This window comes from Pongo pygmaeus, chromosome 20 (assembly GCF_028885625.2).
Source record: "Pongo pygmaeus isolate AG05252 chromosome 20, NHGRI_mPonPyg2-v2.0_pri, whole genome shotgun sequence".
Lineage (NCBI taxonomy): Eukaryota > Metazoa > Chordata > Mammalia > Primates > Hominidae > Pongo > Pongo pygmaeus.
In genome coordinates, this window is record NC_072393.2 from 17918609 (window position 1) to 17938283 (window position 19675).

General features: G+C 53.3%; 1 protein-coding gene across 10 annotated transcripts in view; it reads left to right on the forward strand.

Annotated features, from left to right (window-relative positions):
* SLC27A1 (solute carrier family 27 member 1) overlaps positions 1-16703 on the forward strand; it is a 36499-nt gene extending 19796 nt beyond the window's left edge. For 6 of the 10 annotated variants that reach the window (XM_054465967.2, XM_054465963.2, XM_054465962.2 and 3 more), the window contains exons 6-13: positions 205-296; positions 365-474; positions 8660-8869; positions 10838-10964; positions 11054-11191; positions 11271-11435; positions 11832-11978; positions 14977-16703. In XM_054465967.2, the coding sequence (XP_054321942.1) occupies positions 205-296; positions 365-474; positions 8660-8869; positions 10838-10964; positions 11054-11191; positions 11271-11435; positions 11832-11978; positions 14977-15134 (1147 nt within the window). In that variant the 3' untranslated portion in view covers positions 15135-16703. The remainder of the gene's footprint in view (positions 1-204; positions 297-364; positions 475-8659; positions 8870-10837; positions 10965-11053; positions 11192-11270; positions 11436-11831; positions 11979-14976) is intronic. The other 4 variants (XM_063658776.1, XM_054465968.2, XM_063658777.1 and 1 more) reach the window with 3 other exon arrangements.
* Positions 16704-19675: the final 2972 nt, after the last annotated feature.

Consider the following 19675-nt stretch of genomic DNA (forward strand, 5'->3'; position numbering starts at 1 on the left):
TATGCCCCTTGACCCTATTATATCCCTCGTGACACCTAACACCACCACCAGTTGTTGGTTGCGTGTTTCCTTCCTGCCAGCCTGTGAACCCATGCGAACTGGGCTGGCTTTGCCTGGGTCCACATGCAGCCTGCTTCCCCATGCCTGTACCCTGGGGGATTTAGGTCCCAGCCTCTGCCCTCCCGGCTCCCCCTCCCCCTGCAGGTACTACCGCATGGCAGCCTTCGGCCACCACGCCTACCGCATGCAGGCGGCTGACGTGCTCTATGACTGCCTGCCCCTGTACCACTCGGCAGGTACTACGGCCTGGGTAGGGAATGGTGGGTGGGGGCGGGGGACCCCTTACCAAGGCCACCCTCTGCAGGAAACATCATCGGCGTGGGGCAGTGTCTCATCTATGGGCTGACAGTCGTCCTCCGCAAGAAATTCTCGGCCAGCCGCTTCTGGGACGACTGTATCAAGTATAACTGCACGGTCAGGCCCTGCCCTGTTCTGTCTAGACCCCGCCCCTCCCAGCCAGGCCTCACCCCCTCCCAATCAGGCCCCACCTCCTCCCGGTGAGGCCCAGTCCCTCCCAGCAAAGCCCCACCTCCTCCTGGTCAGGCCCCGTCCTCTCCCAGCCAGGCCCCGCCCCCCGACTGGGCTCTATTCCCTTAACTCCCTTATGTGCGCCCTCCTGTCCACCTGCTGGCGCAACCTGCTCCCCCATCTCTAGGGGTGGGGTGGGGAAGCGGGGTCTAAGGAATGGCTGTCCAGGATGGGGACAGAGAGGGCAAGTAGTGTTTCCTGAGTGCCTGCTCTGTGTCCAGACCAGAGCTAAACCCTCCACATGTAAACTCAATGCAATCCTATAACTGCTTGGAGGGTGGACCCATTTTGCAGCTGGGGAAACTGAGGCTTGTAATGCGGCTGGGATTGGGCCCAGGGTGCCTGAGCTCCTTAAGGCAATGCCTTCCCCATGCCCTGTGCCCTGTGGGTCTTCCCTGCTGCTGACTGTAGGGAATTGAGACCCTGGGACGGGAAGGGCGATGAGGCTGGGACTTCCAGGTGAGGAATGCGTGAGGCGGAGGTGGAGGCATCTGCTGTCCCGGAGAGGAGAGCAGGCAGAGGTTAACAGCAGGAATTTTTCTTTCCCCTCCACAGTGAGAGGAAACCAGGCTGAGAGTTTCAGTGCTGTAAGGGTGGGGGGGAGGGGGGCGCGGGGGCGGGGAGCAGGATACAGGAAGTACAGGTGGGAGGTAGAGGAAACAGATATGGAGCCCAGAGGGAATAGCAAGGCTGGCTGGGAAGGATTGGGTGAGAGGTTGTCCAGGGACTGTGGCAAGTTGGCAGATGCCGATTGGACAGATGGGGCCCAGAGAGGTTCAGCTCAGGTCACACAGCTGAGCAGGGGTTGGGGGCTCTGGATTGAGCATCTTGGGGTATACCACAAGGTCCACAGCTGTGCTTGGCTCCGCTTTTGAGGAGTTTTGGTTCTGTTTGGGGGGTCTTGGGAAAATTACTAATCTGCATGTTGAAATGCAAAAGTATATTTTTATTTTGTTTATTTATTATTATTATTTTTTTTTTTTGAGACAGGATCTCACTCTGTTGCCCAGACTGGAGTGCAGTGGCGCTATCATGGCTCACTGCAGCTTTGACCTCTTGGGCTCAAGTGATCTTCCAGCATCGGCTTCCCAAGTAGCTGGGACTACAGGTGCGCATCACCACGCCTGGCCCACTTTTGAATTTTTTTGGTAGAGAAGAGGTTTCGCCACGTTGCCCAGGCTGGTCTCAAACTCCTGGGTTCAAGCAATCCACCCACCTCGGCCTCCCAAAGTGCTGGGATATCAGGCGTGAGTCACTGTACCCAGCCCAAAATTATCTTTTAAAAAAAATTACAGAGAGTAGCAAATACACATAAAAGTGGACAGAAAAGTATAGAGAGTTCTGGTGCACCCCTCAGCTGGACGCAGGGGCTATCAGATACCCTGTCCTGCCCCTCCCCACCTCCCCACATCCTCCCCTCAGCGATGGCATAAAGCATCCCTCAGACGGCATCATGTTTCCTGTGTAGCTGTTTCACTATAACCTTTGAAAGATGAGTACTTGTTTTTTCAAATTAAAGTGAAATTCATATAAATTAGCCATATTAAAGTGAATAATTTGGCCAGGCACAGTGGCTCACGCCTGTAATCCCTGCACTTCGGGAGGCTGAGGTGGGCAGATCACTTGAGGTCAGGAGTTTGAGACCAGCCTGGCCAACATGGTGAAACCCCGTCTCTACTAAAAATACAGAAATGTAGCCTGGTGTGGTGGTTGGTGCCTGTAATCCCAGCTACTCGGGAGGCTGAGACAGGAGAATCACTTGAACCCAGGAGGCAGAGGTTGCAGTGAGCCAAGATTGCATCACTGCACTCCAGCCAGGGCACGACACAGCGAGACTCCATCTCAAAAAAAAAAAAAATTGGCCGGGCATGATGGTTCAAGCCTGTAATTCCAGCTACCTGGAAGGCTGAGGCAGGAGAATCACTTGAACCCAGGAAGTGGAGGCTGCGGTGAGCTGAGATCACGCCACTGCACTCCAGCCTGGGCGACAGAGTGAGATTCCATCTTAAAAAAAAAAAAAAAAGTCAGTAATTTGGTGGCATTCACAATGTACAATCACCATGTCTATCTAGATCCAGAACATTCTCATGCTCCCCAAAGGAAATCCCATCTCCAATTACTCCCCATTCCTCCACCCCCAGCCCCTGGCAACCACTATTCTGCTTCCTGCCTCTTTGATTTCCCTGTTCTGGACATTTCAGATCAATGGAGTCAGACACTGTAGCCTTGTGTGTCTGGTAAGGATTGTTTTTAAGTGACAGTGATTTCTCAGTGTCATCAGGAATCTGGGCAGTGGCTCAGTCCTGTCTCACAATGTCAAAAATGTGTTTTTTCTTATTTCCATAATTAAATACACAACCAGCATTATGACTGGTTGATGTGTCTTGTAAGAACTTTTGGCTGAGCGCAATGGCTCATGCCTGTAATCCCAGCACTTTGGGAAGCCGAGGCGGGAGGATCGCTTGAGCCCAAGAGTTGGAGACCAGCCTGGGCAACATAGCAAGTCCCTCATCTCTACAAAAAAATTGAAAATCTAGCTGGTTGTGGTGGTTTGTGCCTGTAGTCCCAGCTGCTTGGGAGGCTGAGGTGGGAGGATTTCTTGAGCCCAGGAGGTCAAGGCTGCTGTGAGCCGTGATTGTGCCAGTGTACTCTAGCCTGGGCAACAAAGCAAGCCCCTATCTCAAAAAAAAAAAAAAAAAAAAGAAATATTTCATCCGTAGGTGCCTTTTCTCTTTCTGTCTGTCTCTCTTCCCTCTTGGAATTTATTTATTACGGAAATTGAGATAGTGGCCAGACCAGGTTTGACTCTTAACATTTGGGGCTGGATCATTCCCTGGGGTGGGAGGTGTCCTGTGCATTGTAGCATATATTTAGCAACATCCCTGGCCTCCATGCACCAGATGCAAGTAGCAGTCCCCTTCCCCCAAGTTGTGACAATTAAAAAAATGTGTCTAGACGTTGCTAAGTGTCCCTGGGGGAAAGAATGGTCCCCGCTTGAGAATCGCTGGTCTATATATTTTTATCGGCTTCAAACTCAACTTTTTTGGCAAAGATTCCTTATGGGTGGTGTGGTGTCCTCCCACTGGGAAGCCCATCATGTCTGATGGTCTCTCTTGTCCTTGACACACCATCTTGCATTGGTTACTACTTACTGTCTCCTGGCCCTGGGAAGCTCATTCTGTCAGTTTCCTAGAAGTGGAATTTCTGTGTCAAATAAGGCACACAGTGAACGTTGAGAGGCTCTTTAAGAAATAGAGGATGGGAAATTAGCTAGGCGTGGTGGGCGTCTATAGTCCCAGTTATTTGGGAGGCTGAGGCAGGAGAATCCTGTGAACCTAGGAGGTGGAGGTTGCAGTGAGCCGAGATCGCACCACTGCACTCCAGCCTGGGTGACAGAGTGAGACTCCATCTCAAAAAAAAAAAAGAAAAAGAAAAAGAAATAGAGGACGGGGCCAGGCGCAGTGTCTTACGCCTGTAATCCCAGCACTTTGGGAGGCCGAGGCGGGTGGATCACCTGAGGTCGGGAGTTTGAGACCAGCCTGACCAACATGGAGAAACCCCATCTCTACTAAAAATACAAATATTAGCAGGGCGTGGTGGCACATGCCTGTAATCCCAGCTACTCAGGAGGCTGAGGCAGGAGAATTGCTTGAACCCGGGAGGTGGAGGTTGCAGTGAGAGCCGAGATTGTGCCACTGCACTCCAGCCTGGGCAACGAGAGCGAAACTCCGCCTTAAAAAAAAGAAAGAAATAGAGGATGGGAAATTAGCCAGGCATGGTGGCGGGCACCTGTAGTTCCAGCTGTTTGGGAGACTGAGGCAGGAGAATCCTGTGAACCCAGGAGGTGGAGGTTGCAGTGAGCTGAGATTGTGCCACTGCACTCCAGCCTGGGCGACAGAGTGAGACTCCATCTCAAAAAAAAAAAAAAAAAGAAAAAGAAATAGAGGACGGGGCCGGGCGCGGTGGCTCACGCCTGTAATCCCAGCACTTTGGGAAGTCGAGGCAGATGGATCACCTGAGGTCAGGAGTTCAAGACCAGCCTGGCCAACACGGTGAAACCCCATCTCTACAAAAACAATTAGCCATGCGTGGTGGCGGGCGCCTGTAGTCCCAGCTAGCCGGGAGGCTGAGGCAGGAGAATCGTTTGACCCCGGAAAATGGAGGTTGCAGTGAGCCGAGATGGCGCCACTGCACTCCAGACTGGGTGACAGAGCACAACTCCATCTCAAAAAAAAAAAAAAAAAAAAAAAAAAAACAGGACAGAATCTCTAAAGGTGATGTTTAACAAGGACACAAGGAGAAAACAAAAGCATGCATTTATTTGGGTTCAGAAATTACATCTCATGAGAAACTGCTCACTGCTGTTTTATCTGTAGCAGCAGTTGCAGTCTAGCCATTCTCATGGGGGCAGCAGGCTATAATCTAGAACCTTACTTACCCTTTTTTTTTTTTTTTTTTGAGACAGAGTCTCACTGCATCTCCCAGGCTGGAATGGAGTGGTGTGATCTCGGCTCATTGCAACCTGCTTCTCCTCCTGGGTTCAAGTGATTCCCCTGCCTCAGCCTCCCGAGTAGCTGGGATTACAGGGGTCTACCACCAAGCCTAGCTAATTTTTTGTATTTTTAGTAGAGACGGGGTTTCACCATGTTGGCCAGGCTGGTCTCAAACTCCTGACCTCAGGTGATCTGCCTGCCCCAGCCTCCCAAACTGCTGGGATTATAGCCATGAGCCACAGCACCCGGCTTTTGTTGCTTATTTCTTTCTTACTGTACACGTGCTAACAAAAAAGGGATGGTGGAGCCCCCAGGGTGGACATGCCTAGCCCCAGGTAGCTGTTTCTTTTCTTTTTCTGTTTTTTTTTTTTTTGAGACGGAGTCTCACTCTGTCTCCCAGGCTGGAGTGCAGTGGCGCCATCTCGGCTCACTGCAAGTTCCGCCTCCTGGGTTCCCGCCATTCTCCTGCCTCAGCCTCCCGAGTAGCTGGGACTACAGGCGCCCGCCACCACACCCTGCTAATTTTTTTTTGTATTTTTTAGTAGAGACGGGGTTTCACCGTGTTAGCCAGGATGGTCTCGATCTCTTGACCTCATGATCTGCCCGCCTCTGCCTCCCAAAGTGCTGGGATTACAGGCGTGAGCCATTGCGCCTGGCCTTTTTCTTTTTCTTTTTGAGACGGAGTCTCATTCTGTTGCCCAGGCCAGAGTGCAGTGGTGCGATCTCAGCTCACTGCAACCTCCACCTCCTGGGTTCAAGTGATTCTCCTGCCTCAGGCTCCTGAATAGCTGAGATTACAGGTGTGTGCCACCACGCCCGGCTAATTTTGTATTTTTAGTAGAGATGGGGTTTCACCATGTTGGTCAGGCTGGTCTCGAACTCCTGATCTCAGGTGATCCACCTGCCTTGGCCTCCGAAAGTGCTGAGATTACAGGCGTGAGCCACCACGCCTGGCCCCAGGTAGCCCTTTTTATCAGTGCAGCTGCTGGCATCCCCCCGTGCAAGCTTCCAGCTTCCTTATCTGTGTTTGCAGCCCGATCTTCCAGGCTGTTCTTTGTTAGAAAATAAGTGATTTCTTGGGCTGCTTTTTGTTAGAAGAGAAGTTCTACCGAGGACTCTCTTTTTTTCAAATAAAAAAAAAAAAAACAGGCAACGTGGAGTAGCTACTCACCTGCATGGTAAGAGATTGGGTTGGGGGCTGCCAGAGATTTGTGCCCTATGCGGATGGCACACCTAGTCCTCACCGGTTTTTCACAGTCTATTTAGATCAGATACAGCCTCCCTGCTAGCTTGTCTGTAAAAATCCTTGCTTTTTTTTTTTTTTTTTCTGAGGCGGAGTCTCACTCTTGTCCCCAGGCTGGAGTACAATAGAGCGATCTTGGCTTACTGCAACCTCTGCCTCTCGGGTTCAAGAGATTCTCCTGCCTCAGCCTCCTGAGTAGCTAGGATTACAGGCACATGCCACCACGCCTGGCTAAATTTTCTTGTATTTTTGTAGAGATGAGGTGTTACTACATTGGCCAGGCTGGTCTCAAACTTCTGACCTGAAGTGATCTGCCCATCTCGGCCTCCCAAAAGTGCTGGGATTACAGGCATGAGCCACCACGCCCAGCCATATGCCCGTTCTTTTTTTTTTTTTTTTTTTGAGACAGAGTCTCGCTCTGTCGCCCAGGCTGGAGTGCAGTGGTGTGATCTTGGCTCACTGCAAGCTCCGCCTCCCGGATTCACGCCATTCTCTTGCCTCAGCCTCCCGAGTAGCTGGGATTACAGGAGCGTGCCACCACGCCTGGCTAATTTTTTGTATTTTTTAGTAGAGATGGGGTTTCACCATGTTAGCCAGGATGGTCTCGATCTCCTGACCTCGTGATCCACCTGCGTTGGCCTCCCAAAGTGCTGGGATTGCAGGCGTGAGCCACCCCGCCCGGCCGTACCCATTCTTATTCCAGTCATATTGGCTGAGGATGGGCTGGGCTGATTGGCCAGGTTCTCTCTTGGAGATGGTGTGGACTGTACCACACCTAAGGCAGTGGCCCAAGTCTGAGAATGGAGGAAGAGGACCCTCCTTCTTAGGGACCTGCTGTTGGTCAGCAGCCAGTGATCTTGGGTGCACCGCATTTCCTCTCTGGGCCTCAGTGCCTTCATCTCCAAGCTCAGCTCAGAGCGTGGTGATGGTGTCTGCTGATCATATTGGTTTAGTCATCAGCTATTTAGTCAGTATCTTCTCAGGGGCACAGCTCGGGGCACAGGGGATGCCTCTCAGTGACGTTTGAGCTGAGACTGAAGAGTTCAGGCCAATGCATCTTGGGGAAGACTGCTTCAGGCAAAAGGCTAGCGTGTGCAAAGTCCCTGAGGAGGCAGAGTGTTCAGCGGAGATGGAGGGAGAGGAGGCAGCAGGGGCGGCAGGGCCAGATCCAGTTGCCACAGGAAGAAATGTGGGTTTCATCCTGTGTGTGCGCAGGAAGCCCCGAGCACATTTGCAGCTGTTATGATCCATCTAGTGGGTAATCCCTGGCATGCAACTGTTTTATTCCGACTCTGGGGCCGGGGTGCCTGGGTTCAAATCAAATTCTGCCACTTCCCAGCTCTGTGATCTCGTTCCAGTTCCTTACCATCTGTGAGCCTCGGTTTCTCCATCTGTAAAGTGGGGTGGGGGGCAGTCATTCCGAAGCCCACCTGGAGATGAGAACTCAAAGGCACTGTGGGGCACCTGGTGCATGACCCCAGGAAGCTCTTGCGGGGCTTGAGAATGTGTGGCAGGGAGGGAAGATGTCCTGCAGGGGGAGCCCATGAGCAGGTGGCTCCGTGGGCATCTGGGACTCAGTCTAGATGCAGCGCAGCCTAGTGCGTGCACCTGGGAGTGGTCGGCCCAGGGGTGACGCTCTGGCCAGCCCAGGCTCAGCCAGGGGGCTCTGGGTGACAGTGTAGGCTCCAGGCTGAGGGTTGCCCTGCGGGGTGCCAGCTCTCCTGCTAGTCCTGCCCTGTGTGCCTGCTGAGGCTCAGACAGGGATGTGGTATCTCCAGGAAGCTGCCTGGCAGAATCGAGGGACCATGAAGGGGTGCGGGTAGGGGGAGGGGGAAAGACACTGCATCTGCTTGAGTAGAAGTTGCATCTGGCCAGGCACAAGTGGCTCACACCTGGAATCTCACACTTTGGGAGGCTGAGGCAGGAGGATTGCTTGAGGCCAGGAGTTCAAGACCAGCCTGGGCAACAGAGCGAGATCCCCCATCTCTACAAAAAAATCTAGTCCCAGCTACTCGGGAGGCTAAGGCTGGAGGATCACTTGAACCCAGGAGTTAGAGGCTGCATTGAGTCGTGATCATGCCACTGCACTCCAGCCTGGGCGGCACAGGGCGACCCCAACTGAAAAACAACAAAAAAAGCTGCATCCTAGACCCTTTGCAAGAGACTGAACGAGTCCTAGGAGTCAATGTGGTCCCTAATGCAGTGTGGACGATTCTGCAGCTGTTTCGCCCATAGGATTAGCTCCCTGGGTGGGGCGGTCTCGGGGTCTCTCCTCTGATCCGGGCTCCCCACCGCCTGCCGGTCCCATCACCCACTTCCTCACCCCGCCCCCCAGGTGGTTCAGTACATCGGGGAGATCTGCCGCTACCTGCTGAAGCAGCCTGTGCGCGAGGCGGAGAGGCGACACTGCGTGCGCCTGGCGGTGGGAAACGGGCTGCGTCCCGCCATCTGGGAGGAGTTCACGCAGCGCTTCGGCGTGCGCCAGATCGGGGAGTTCTACGGCGCCACCGAGTGCAACTGCAGCATTGCCAACATGGACGGCAAGGTGCGCACCGGCAGGGCCCCGGGGCAGGTCTCGGAGTTCAGGGAAGGCCACTGTCTCCTCTTCCTGGGGCCCCTGGGATCCATAAAACAGCCTGGACTGGCGCGGAAGACTCCGCCAAGGCGCACGCAGGGCGGGGCGTAAGGGGAATTCCTGGGACTCCGGTGCAACACCAGAGGGACAATCCTCCAGACGGCACACATAGTCATGTGACTGTGGTCCTTGGGTCAGGAGAGTTGGAGGATAGGTATGGCTGTGCGCCCTGGCAAGTGCCTCAGCCTTTCTGAGCCTCAGTTTCTGCGTGTGGAGATTAGCAAGGAGAACAGGGCTCTGGGCACCGTGCTGTTATTTTTTTGTTGTTGTTGCTGTTTGAGACACAGTCTCGCTCTGTCGCCCAGGCTGGAGTGCAGCCACGTGATCGTAGCTCACTGTAGCTTTGTTCCTGAGCTCAAGCAATCCTCCTGCCTCAGCCTCCCAAGTAGCAGCAAACAGATACCTTCATAATTAGCAACTACTTATTCTCTTAATCATCTCCATTCTCCGCTTGCATGAATCTCCCTCTCCTTTCCCAAGCCCCTCCCATCCAAGGCCAAGAACAGACCATAATAATGATCATAAAACAAATGTCAGCTGGGCACAGTGGCTCACACCTGTAATCCTAACACTTTGGGAGGCTGAGGCAGGAGGATCTCTTGAGCTCAGGAGTTTGAGACCAGCATAGGCAATGTAGTGAGACCCCCTTCTCTACAAAAAATAAAAAATTAGCCAGGCATGGTGGTGGGTGCCTATAGTCACTGCTACTAAGGAGGCTGAGGCAGGAGGATCACTTGAGCCCAGGAGTTTGAGACCAGCATAGCGAATGTAGTGAGACCCCCTTCTCTACAAAAAATAAAAAATTAGCCAGGCATGGTGGTGGGTGCCTGTAGTCACTGCTACTAAGGAGGCTGAGGCGAGAGGATCACATGAGCTCACGAGATGGAGGCTGCAATGAGCTATGATTACACCACTGGACTCCAGCCTGGGCAACAGAGTGAGACTCTGTGTCTCTAAAAAGGAAAAAAAAAAAAAGCAAGTGCCATGGGGGCTGGGTCCCCAATGCCAAGAACAATGCTCCTTCCTCAGTGTGCTTGGTGTTGGATGGCCAGCCCCCAGGGCACTTTTGCTCACTGTAGCTCAGATTCTTGCATAGGAAACACACCAAGCCAGGCACGGTGGCTCACGCCTGTAATCCCAGCACTTTGGGAGGCTGAAGTGGGCGGATCACTTGAGGTCACGAGTTCGAGACCAGTCTGGCCAACATGGCAAAACCCCATCTCTACTAAAAATACAAAAAAAAAAAAAAAAAATTGTTTGGGCTCAGTGGCATGCGCCTGTAATCCCAGACTCAGGAGGCTGAGGCATGAGAACCACTTGAACATGGGAGGTGGAGGTTACAGTGAGCAAAGATTGCACCACTGCATTCCAGCCTAGGCGACAGAGTGAGACTCTATAAAAAGGAAGGAAGGAAGGAAGGGAGGAAGGGAGGAACGGAGGAAGGGAGGAAGGGGGAAAGGCAGAAAGAAACACACCAGACAGGGTGTAGCGGCTCAAACATGTTGGAGAAGCATTTCTGTTCATAGAACCGTGCCAAGCAGGGCGGCGGGCAGCAGGTGAAGCTCTGCAGTGTCTGACGTAGCTGTAGTGTCCACACAGAGGCATCTACTTCCTGCCAGCATGGAGGGTTTTTGTGGATCAGGAAGTGGGCGCCAGCCAGAGGTCTTCTCTTGACTGAGTGCAGGCTGGGAAGGTGGGAGGAGGGGCCTTGAGTTGGAGGCGACACTTACTACCGTTTTTGCAGATCAGCCAAGGTCATAGAGCTTAGAGTGACATTGGAGGTGCTAGGTCCAAGCCCCGGGGCAAGGCAGGCAAAGTGTTAGTGAGAAGGACCCCGCATATCCCTGGCTCCTTCCAACTCAGTTCACCCCATCCCAGGTCGGCTCCTGTGGCTTCAACAGCCGCATCCTGCCCCACGTATACCCCATCCGGCTGGTGAAGGTCAATGAGGACACAATGGAGCTGCTGCGGGATGCCCAGGGCCTCTGCATCCCCTGCCAGGCCGGTGAGCAGGGCCCCCGCGTGGTCCCACCCGGAACTGGGGTCCCCACGCCCTGCCTGCCTAGCGCAGCCTGAACATGGCCTCCTCCCTAGGGGAGCCTGGCCTCCTTGTGGGTCAGATCAACCAACAGGACCCGCTGCGTCGCTTCGATGGCTATGTCAGCGAGAGCGCCACCAGCAAGAAGATCGCCCACAGCGTCTTCAGCAAGGGCGACAGTGCCTACCTCTCAGGTGCGCAGCCTGCTAGGCCCCGGTGACTGGCTGTGCGGATGGGGATCCGCCACCCATCTGCCCCTCTTCCCTCTGCCAGGTGACGTGCTAGTGATGGACGAGCTGGGCTACATGTACTTCCGGGACCGTAGCGGGGATACCTTCCGCTGGCGAGGGGAGAACGTCTCCACCACCGAGGTGGAGGGCGTGCTGAGCCGCCTGCTGGGCCAGACAGATGTGGCCGTCTATGGGGTGGCTGTTCCAGGCAAGCTGGGGTTGCAGGGGGTGGTCCTGAGGCACGGTCCTGAGGGAGCTCAGCCAAAAGGGGCTTAGAAGTACAGGTGCCTTTGGGCAGTGCACAACCTGGACAACTGCTCATGGCAGCCCAGGAGGAAGCACTGGATCTGGAGCCAGTACACCTGGGTGATGTTGAGCCTCAGTTTTGTCATCCAGAAAATGGGATCATGAAAGCCCACCTGTCTTAGGGCTTCAACAAGCCAAGCAGGAGCTCCATAAAATGTGTGGCTGCTTCCATAAATGTCATCCCAGGTTAGGAGAGACTGGAGATTACATACCAGGGGCTACTGCTTGACAGTGTATCTGGTCCTGCTGGCGGGGAGGATAAGAGGTGGGGTGTCCTCAGCTGAGCCTCTGCCTCCAGGAGTGGAGGGTAAGGCAGGGATGGCGGCCGTCGCAGACCCCCACAGCCTGCTGGACCCCAACGCGATATACCAGGAGCTGCAGAAGGTGCTGGCACCCTATGCCCGGCCCATCTTCCTGCGCCTCCTGCCCCAGGTGGACACCACAGGTGCGAGTCTCCCCCACTCCAACTTCTCTCTTCATCCATCAGTGTGTCTGTTGATTCGTATCTTGGTCCATTTCGTGTTGCTCTAAAAGAATACCTGGCCGGGGCCAGGCACGGTGGCTCACGCCTGTAATCTCAGCACTTTGGGAGGCCGAGGTGGGTGGATCACGAGGTCAGGAGATCGAGACCATCCTGGCTAACACAGTGAAACCCCGTCTCTACTAAAAATACAAAAAATTAGCCAAGCACGGTGGCGGGTGCCTGTAGTCCCAGCTACCTGGGAGGCTGAGGCAGGAGAGTGGCATGAACCTGGGAGGCGGAGTTTGCAGTGAGCCGAGATCATGCCACTGCACTCCAGCCTGGGTGATAGAGCGATACTCTGTCTCAAAAAAAAAAAAAAAAAAAAAAAAAGAATACCTGGCAGGGTGCGGTGGCTCACACCTGTAATCTCAGCACTTTGGGAGGCCAAGGCAGGTGGATCACCTGAGGTCAGGAGTTCAAGACCGGCCTGGCCAACATGGTGAAACTGTGTCTCTACTAAAAATACAAAAAAAAATTAGCCAGGCATGGTGGCATGCGCTTGTAGTCCCAGCTACTCAGGAGGCTGAGGCAGGAGAATTGCTTGAACCTGGGAGGCAGAGGTTGCAGTGAGCTGAGATCAGGCCACTGCAGTCCAGCCTGGGTGACAGAGTGAGACAATGTCTCAAAATAATAATAATAATTTCAACATGATTTTTGGTGTGGACAAACAAACCATATCCAAACCATTTATTCATCCTAGTTCAGGACACTGTCCTGGGACTGACACAAGGGTTCACAGCCAGCTAGCACTGTGAGCTCACGTGGGTCCCTTCTGCTGTTTTATTTTAGTAGTTATTTATTTCCATTCCTCACTTCCACTGCCACTAAGCATTCTGAAATAGTGTTTTTTTGTTTTTTTTTTTTTGAGATGGAGTCTTTCTCTGTTGCCCAGGCTGGAGTGCAGTGGCGTGATCTTGGCTCACTGCAACCTCTACCTCCTGGGTTCAAGCGATTCTCCTGCCTCAGCCTGCTGAATAGCTGGGATTACAGGTGTGCACCACCATGCCCAGCTAATTTTTTTTTAGTAGAGATGGAGTTTCACCATATTGGCCAGGCTGGTCTTGAACTCCTGACCTCAAGTGATCCACCTGCCTTGGCCTCCCAAAGTGCTGGGATTACACGCATGAGCCACTGCACCCGGCCTCAGTGTATCTTTTCTTTTTCTTTCGGTTTTTTTTGTTTGTTTGAGATAGGGTCTTACTCTGTTGCCCAGGCTGGCATGCAGTGGTACTATCATAGCTCACTGCAGCCTCAGCCTCCTGGATTCAAATGATCCTCCCATCTCAGCCTCTCGAGTAGCTAGGACTACAGGCAGGCACCATCATGCCTGACTAATTTTTTTGATTTTTTGTAGAGATGGGGTCTGTATTAGTCCGTTCTCATGCTGCTAATAAAGACATATCCAAGACTGGGTAATTTATAAAGGAAAGAGGTTTAATGGACTCACAGTTCCACATGGCTGGGGTGGCCTCACAATCATGGCAGAAGACGAAGGAAAAGCAAAGGGACTTTTTACATGGTGGAGGGCAAAAGAGTGTGTACAAGGGAACTCCCCTTTAAAAACCACCAAATAAAACCATCAAATCTCGTGAGACCCCTTCACTGTCATGAGAACAGCACGGGAAGGACCCGCCCCCATGATTCAACTACCTCCCACTGGGTCCCTCCCACAACACGTGGGAATTATGGGAGCTCCAATTCGAGATGAGATTTGGGTGGGGACACAGCCAAATTATATCAGGGTCTCACTGTGTTGCCCAGGCTGGTCTCCAGTCCTGGGCTCAGGCAAATTTTTTCTTAAAGGACCAGATAGTTAATATTTTTGGCTTTGCAGGTCATACAGCCTCAATTGCTATTCAACGCTGCTATTCTTGTGCAAAAGCAGCCATAGACAATGTGCAAATGAATGGGCATGGCTGTGTGCCAATAAAACTTTATTTCTAAATTTTTATTTATTTTTTGAGACAAGAGCTTGCTGTTGTCCAGGCGGGAATGCAATAATGCAATCATAGTTTACTGCAGCCTTCTCCTCCTGGGCTCAAGTGATTCTCCCACCTCAGCTTCCCAAGTAGCTGGAACTACATGCACGTGCCACAACACCCAGCTAATTAAAAAAAAAAAAAATTGTTGGCCAGGTGCGGTGGCTCACGCCTATAATCCCAGCACTTCGAGAGGCCGAGGCGGGCAGATCACTTGAGATCAGGAGTTCGAGACCAGCCTGGCCAACATAGTGAAACCCTGTCTCTACTAAAATTACAAAAATTAGCTAGGCGTGGTGGTGCATGCCTATAATCCCAGCTACTTGGGAGGCTGAAGCAGGAGAATCACTTGAACCCAGGAGATGGAGGTTGCAGTGAGCCAAGATCACACCATTGCACTCCAGCCTGGGTGACAGAGCAAGACTATGTCTCAAAAAAAAAAAAATTGTTTTTATAGAGATAGAGTCTCACTATGTTGCCCAGGCTGGTCTCAAACTCCTGGGCTCAAGCGACCCTCCTGCCTTGGCCTCCCAAAGTACTGAGATTATAGGCATGAGTCAGTATTGTGCCCGGCCCCAATAACACTTTATTTACAAAAACAGGTGGAGGGCCAAATTTGGCCCACAGGATGTAAGTTGCTAAACTCTTATCCACTGTGTAACAGACACAGCCCTGCCTGTCGTGTGGGGAATGGACACATGACCAGGCAGGATACACATTTTCTTGCTCTGGTGAGGAGTGGTCAGCGAGGCTTCCCTGGAGGAGGGGGCATGAAGCCAGGATCTAACAGACAAGGGGGAATCAGACAGGCAAAATGGGGAGAACATTCCTGCCCAGGGGACAGCCTGTGGGGCGGCCCAGAGGTGCAGGAGAGGATGTTGAGTTGAGGCCTCCCAGAAGCCACCTGCTCAGCCCTTATCTGCCCCCCATCCCCACTATAGGCACTTTCAAGATCCAGAAGACGAGGCTGCAGCGAGAGGGCTTTGACCCGCGCCAGACCTCGGACCGGCTCTTCTTCCTGGACCTGAAGCAGGGCCACTACCTGCCCTTAAACGAGGCAGTCTACACTCGCATCTGCTCAGGCGCCTTCTCCCTCTGAAGCTGTTCCTCTACTGGCCACACACTCTGGGCCTGGTGGGAGAGGCCGGCTTGAGCCAGACAGCCCTGCCCAGGGGTGGCCACCTACTACACACCCACCTGGCCGAGCTGTACCTGGCAGGGCCCATCCTGGACTGAGAAACTGGAACCTCAGAGGAACCCGTGCCTCTCTGCTGCCTTGGTGCCCCTGTGTCTGCCTCCTCTCCCTGCTTTTCAGCCTCTGTCTCCTTCCATCCCTGTCCCTGTCTGGCCTTAACTCTTCCCTCTTTTTCTTTTCTTTTCTTTTTTTTTTTTTTTTTTCTTTTTTGAGACAGAGTCTCGTCTTGCTCTGCTGCCTGGGCTAGAGGGCAGTGGTGGGATCTCGGCTCACTGCAACCTCTGCCTCCTGGGGTTCAAGTGATCCTCCCACCTCAGCCTCCTGAGTAGCTGGGATTACAGGCACCTGCCACCACGTCCAGCTAATTTTTATATTTTTAGTAGAGATGGGGTTTCACCATGTTGGTCAGGCTGGTCTTGAACTCCTGACCTCAGGTGATCTGCTGGCCTCGGCCTCCCAGAGTGCTGGGATTATAGGCGTGAGCCTCTGGCCCGGCCTTTCCTTTCTCCTCTCCTCTCCTGCCGAGAGTGGAACACGCGTGTCCTGGGAGCTGCATCTTGTGCAGGGCCCAGCTGCTTTCGGGGACTGCATGAATTATCTCCCCTGGGCCCTGGACTCAGACTGGGGCCTTCCCACCTCCCTCTCGGTGTGCCTTACGGAGCCCCGATCCAGGCCTCCTGCGGCTGTTGGGTTCCAGATGCTGCAGCTCCATGTGACTTCCAAGCAGGCCCTCCGCCCTCCCTGCTGAATGGAGGAGCCGGGGGTCCCCCAGGCCAACTGGAAATATCTCCCAGGCTAGGCCAATTGCCTTTTGCACTTCCCCGTTCCCGTCACATTTCCCCAGCCCCACCTTCCCCTCCTGATGCCCTGAAAGCTTCCGGAATTGACTGTGACCACTTGGATGTTGCCACTGTCAGCCCCTGCCTTGATGTCCCCATTTAGCCATCTCCATGGAGCTCCTGCTAGAGGGCCCTGAACCCTGCACTGCGTGGCTGCCCAGCCAGCTGCCTCCTGTCCTGGAAGGAGGCCTCCTGGGTGTCCTCATCTGGTGTGGCTACTGGAGGGTCCCACAGGAGAGGCAGCAGAGGGGTCAGGGGAGGTCTCCTGCCGGGGTTTGGCCTCTCAAGCCTCAGGGGTTCTAGCCTGTTGAATATCCCCCACCTGGTGGTGGCCCCTCTGATGTCCCCACTGATGGCTCTGACACTGTGTTGGTGGCAGTGTCCCAGACAATCCCACCAGGACGGCCCAGACATCCCTACTGGCTTCGCTGGTGGCTCATCTCGGACATCCACGCCAGCCTTTCTGGGGCCAGCCACCCAGGCCGCCTGTCCGTCTGTCCTCCCTCCAGCAGCACCCCCTGGCCCCTGGAGTGGTGGGGCCATGACGAGAGACACCGTGGCATCTCGTGTGAACTTTCCTGGGCACTGTGGTTTTATTTCCTAATTGATTTAAGAAATAAACCTGAAGACCGTCTGGTGCCTGCTGGGAGCCTATTCATTGAGTGTCCCTATGTGGCACAGAACCCTTGCTGAGTTTCAGAAGGCAGGACTTGGCCAGCCGGGCATAGTGGCTCATGCCTGTAATCCCAGTACTTTGGGAGGCTGAGGTGGGTGAATCACTTGAGCCCAGGAGTTCAAGACCAGCCTGGCCAACATAGTGAAACCCTGTCTCTACTAAAAATACAAACAAAATAATTAGCTGGGCGTGGTGGCTCACGCCTGTAATTCCAGCTACTCGGGAGGCTGAGGCAGGAGAATTGCTGGAAGCTAGGAGGCAGAGGTTGCAGTGTACTCCAGCCTGGGTGGCAGAGCGAGACTCTGGTTCAAAATAAAAAGAGAGAAGGAGGGAGGGAGGGAGGGAGAGAGGAGAGGAGATGGAGGGAGGGAGGGAATACAAAAAGTAGCCAGGTGTGGTGTTGCGCACCTGTAATCCCAGCTACCCCAGAGGCTGAGGCAGGAGAATTGCTTGATCCCAGGAGGTGGAGGTTGCAGTGAGTCGAGATGGTACCACTGCACTCCATCCTGGGTGACAGAGCGAGACTTTGTGTCAAAAAAAAAAAGAAAAAAGAAGAAAAAAAGGCGGGACCCTGTACCATGCGGCCCCATCTGCAAGACCGAAGGGACCTTGGGGCAGGGGCACTCGGGTTGGCCCTCTCGCTGGCCTGCCGAGGAAGAGGCACCTCCCTGCAGCCTCTGGGCCTCACAGGCCCACGTTGGCCTCTGTGGTTGCAGGGGAGGGATGGCCAATCTGCCTGTGGGTTCCTGCAGGTGTTGCAGGATGGCTCAGATCACGGTATGTCCTGGCACCTGTGCTGCCCTGGGAGTGTCCTCTTCCACGTATAGGCCGGCTGGTGTGAGAGCTCTGGGTGAAAGTCGCTAGGCCTGCTGGGGTGGCCGTCTGAGCTGGGATTCGAACCCAAGACTCCAAGCTCAGGAGTCTATACAGTATTTCTCCCTGTATCAATCCCTGGGAGATATGTTCCAAGACCCCAAATGGATGCCTGAAACTGACCATAATACTGAGCCCTAAATATGTTTCTTTTTTCTTCTTTTCTTTCCTTTCCTTCTTTTTCTTTCCCTTCCTCCCTCCCTCCCTTCCTTTCCTTCATCCTTTCCTCCCTCTCTTTCTAATTTTAATTTAATTTAATTATTTACTTATTTTTGAGACGGAGTCCTGCTGTCTCCCAGGCTGGAGGGCAGTGGCACTATCTCGGCTCACTGCAAGCTCTGCCTCCCGGGTTCACGCCATTCTCCTGCCTCAGCCTCCTGAGTAGCTGGGACTACAGGTGCCCGCCATCACGCCTGGCTAATTTTTTTGTATTTTTAGTAGAGACGGGTTTTCACCGTGTTAGCCAGGATGGTCTCGATCTCCTGACCTCGTGATCCGCCCTCCTCGGCCTCCCAAAGTGCTGGGATTACAGGCGTGAGCCACCGTGCCCAGCCTAATTTATTTATTTTTAAGACAAGGTCTTATTTTGTTGCCCAGGCCGGAGTACAGTGGCATGATCATAGCTCACTGCAGCCTTGACCTCCCACACTCAAGCAATCCTCCATCAGCCTCCTGCGTGGCAGAGACTACAGATGTGCACCATCACGCCCAGCTAATTTTTTGATTTGTTTGCGGAGATGAGGTCCCACTGTATTGCCCAGGCTGGTCTTGAACTCCTGGGCTCAAGCCATCCTCCTGCCTCGGCCTTCCAAAGTGCTGGAATTACAGGTGTGAGTCACTGTGCCCAGTTTATACTGGCTTTTCGATCTCATAACCAGGAGGCTACTACGTGACAAATGAGTGAGCATGGGGGGAGTGGTGTCTCCAGCATGGATCTGCTGGACAAAGGGGTGATTCATGACCCTGGGCGGGACAGAGAGGGATGGAGCAAGGCAGTCCGAGATTTCATCATGCTCCTCAGAACAGCACACAGTTTAAAACTTATGAATTGCTTATTTCTGGAATTTTCCATTTAATATGTTTGAACTGTGGAAACCTCAGAAAGAGAAACTTTGAATAAGCGGGCACTACTGTACTCTCAACCGACTCTCACCTCTGCTGTCCCCCTCCCGTGTCATAATGTTGGCATCCTGTTTGTTGTCTCTACCTCAGGGGACAGGAGGTGACAGAGCATTTGCTGGCAGAGGGCACTGAGGGGGTGACCCTCGTGTGCAGATGAGCAAGTGAATTCTTTTTTGTTTTGTTTTTTTTTGAGACGGAGTCTTGCTCTGTCGCCCAGGCTGGAGTGCAGTGGCGCAATCTGACTCACTGCAGCCTCCGCCTCCCGGGTTCAAGCAATTCTCCTACCTCAGCCTCCTGAGTAGCTGGGATTGCAGGCACGTGCCACCACACCCAGCTCATTTTTGTATTTTTAGTAGAGACTGGGTTTCACCACGTTGGCCAGGCTGTTCTCGAACTCCTGACCTCAAGTGATCCACCCACCTTGGCCTCTCAAAGTGCTGGAATTACAGGCGTGAGCCATGGCACCCAGCTGGGCAAGTGAATTCTGACTAATCTCTCTCCAACCTCGCAACCACTTCAGGAAGTGTCACCATGGTCCCCATTGTACAGATGCAGAAACTGAGGCACAAGAAGGGGAATGGACTCATTGCCAGGGGCTCCAGGTGAGACAGTGGCCCAGTGAACTTTCTTGTTCCAAAGCCTCTAGCTGCAATAGTGTCTAGGAAGTTCCCTCCGAGTTGGCCAGAAAATAATCCCAATGACTCTTAGGCTTGAACTCTGTTAGTTCTTCTTATTAATTAACAGACTGTTTGGGTTTTCTTTCTTTCTTTATTGTTTTGAGATGGAGTCTAGCTCTGTTGCCCAGGCTGGAGTGCAGTGGCGTGATCACGGCTCACTGCAAGCTCCTTCTCCCAGGTTCACGCCATTCTCCTGCCTCAGCCTCCCAAGTAGCTGGGACCACAGGCGCCCGCCACCACACCTGGCTCATCTGTATT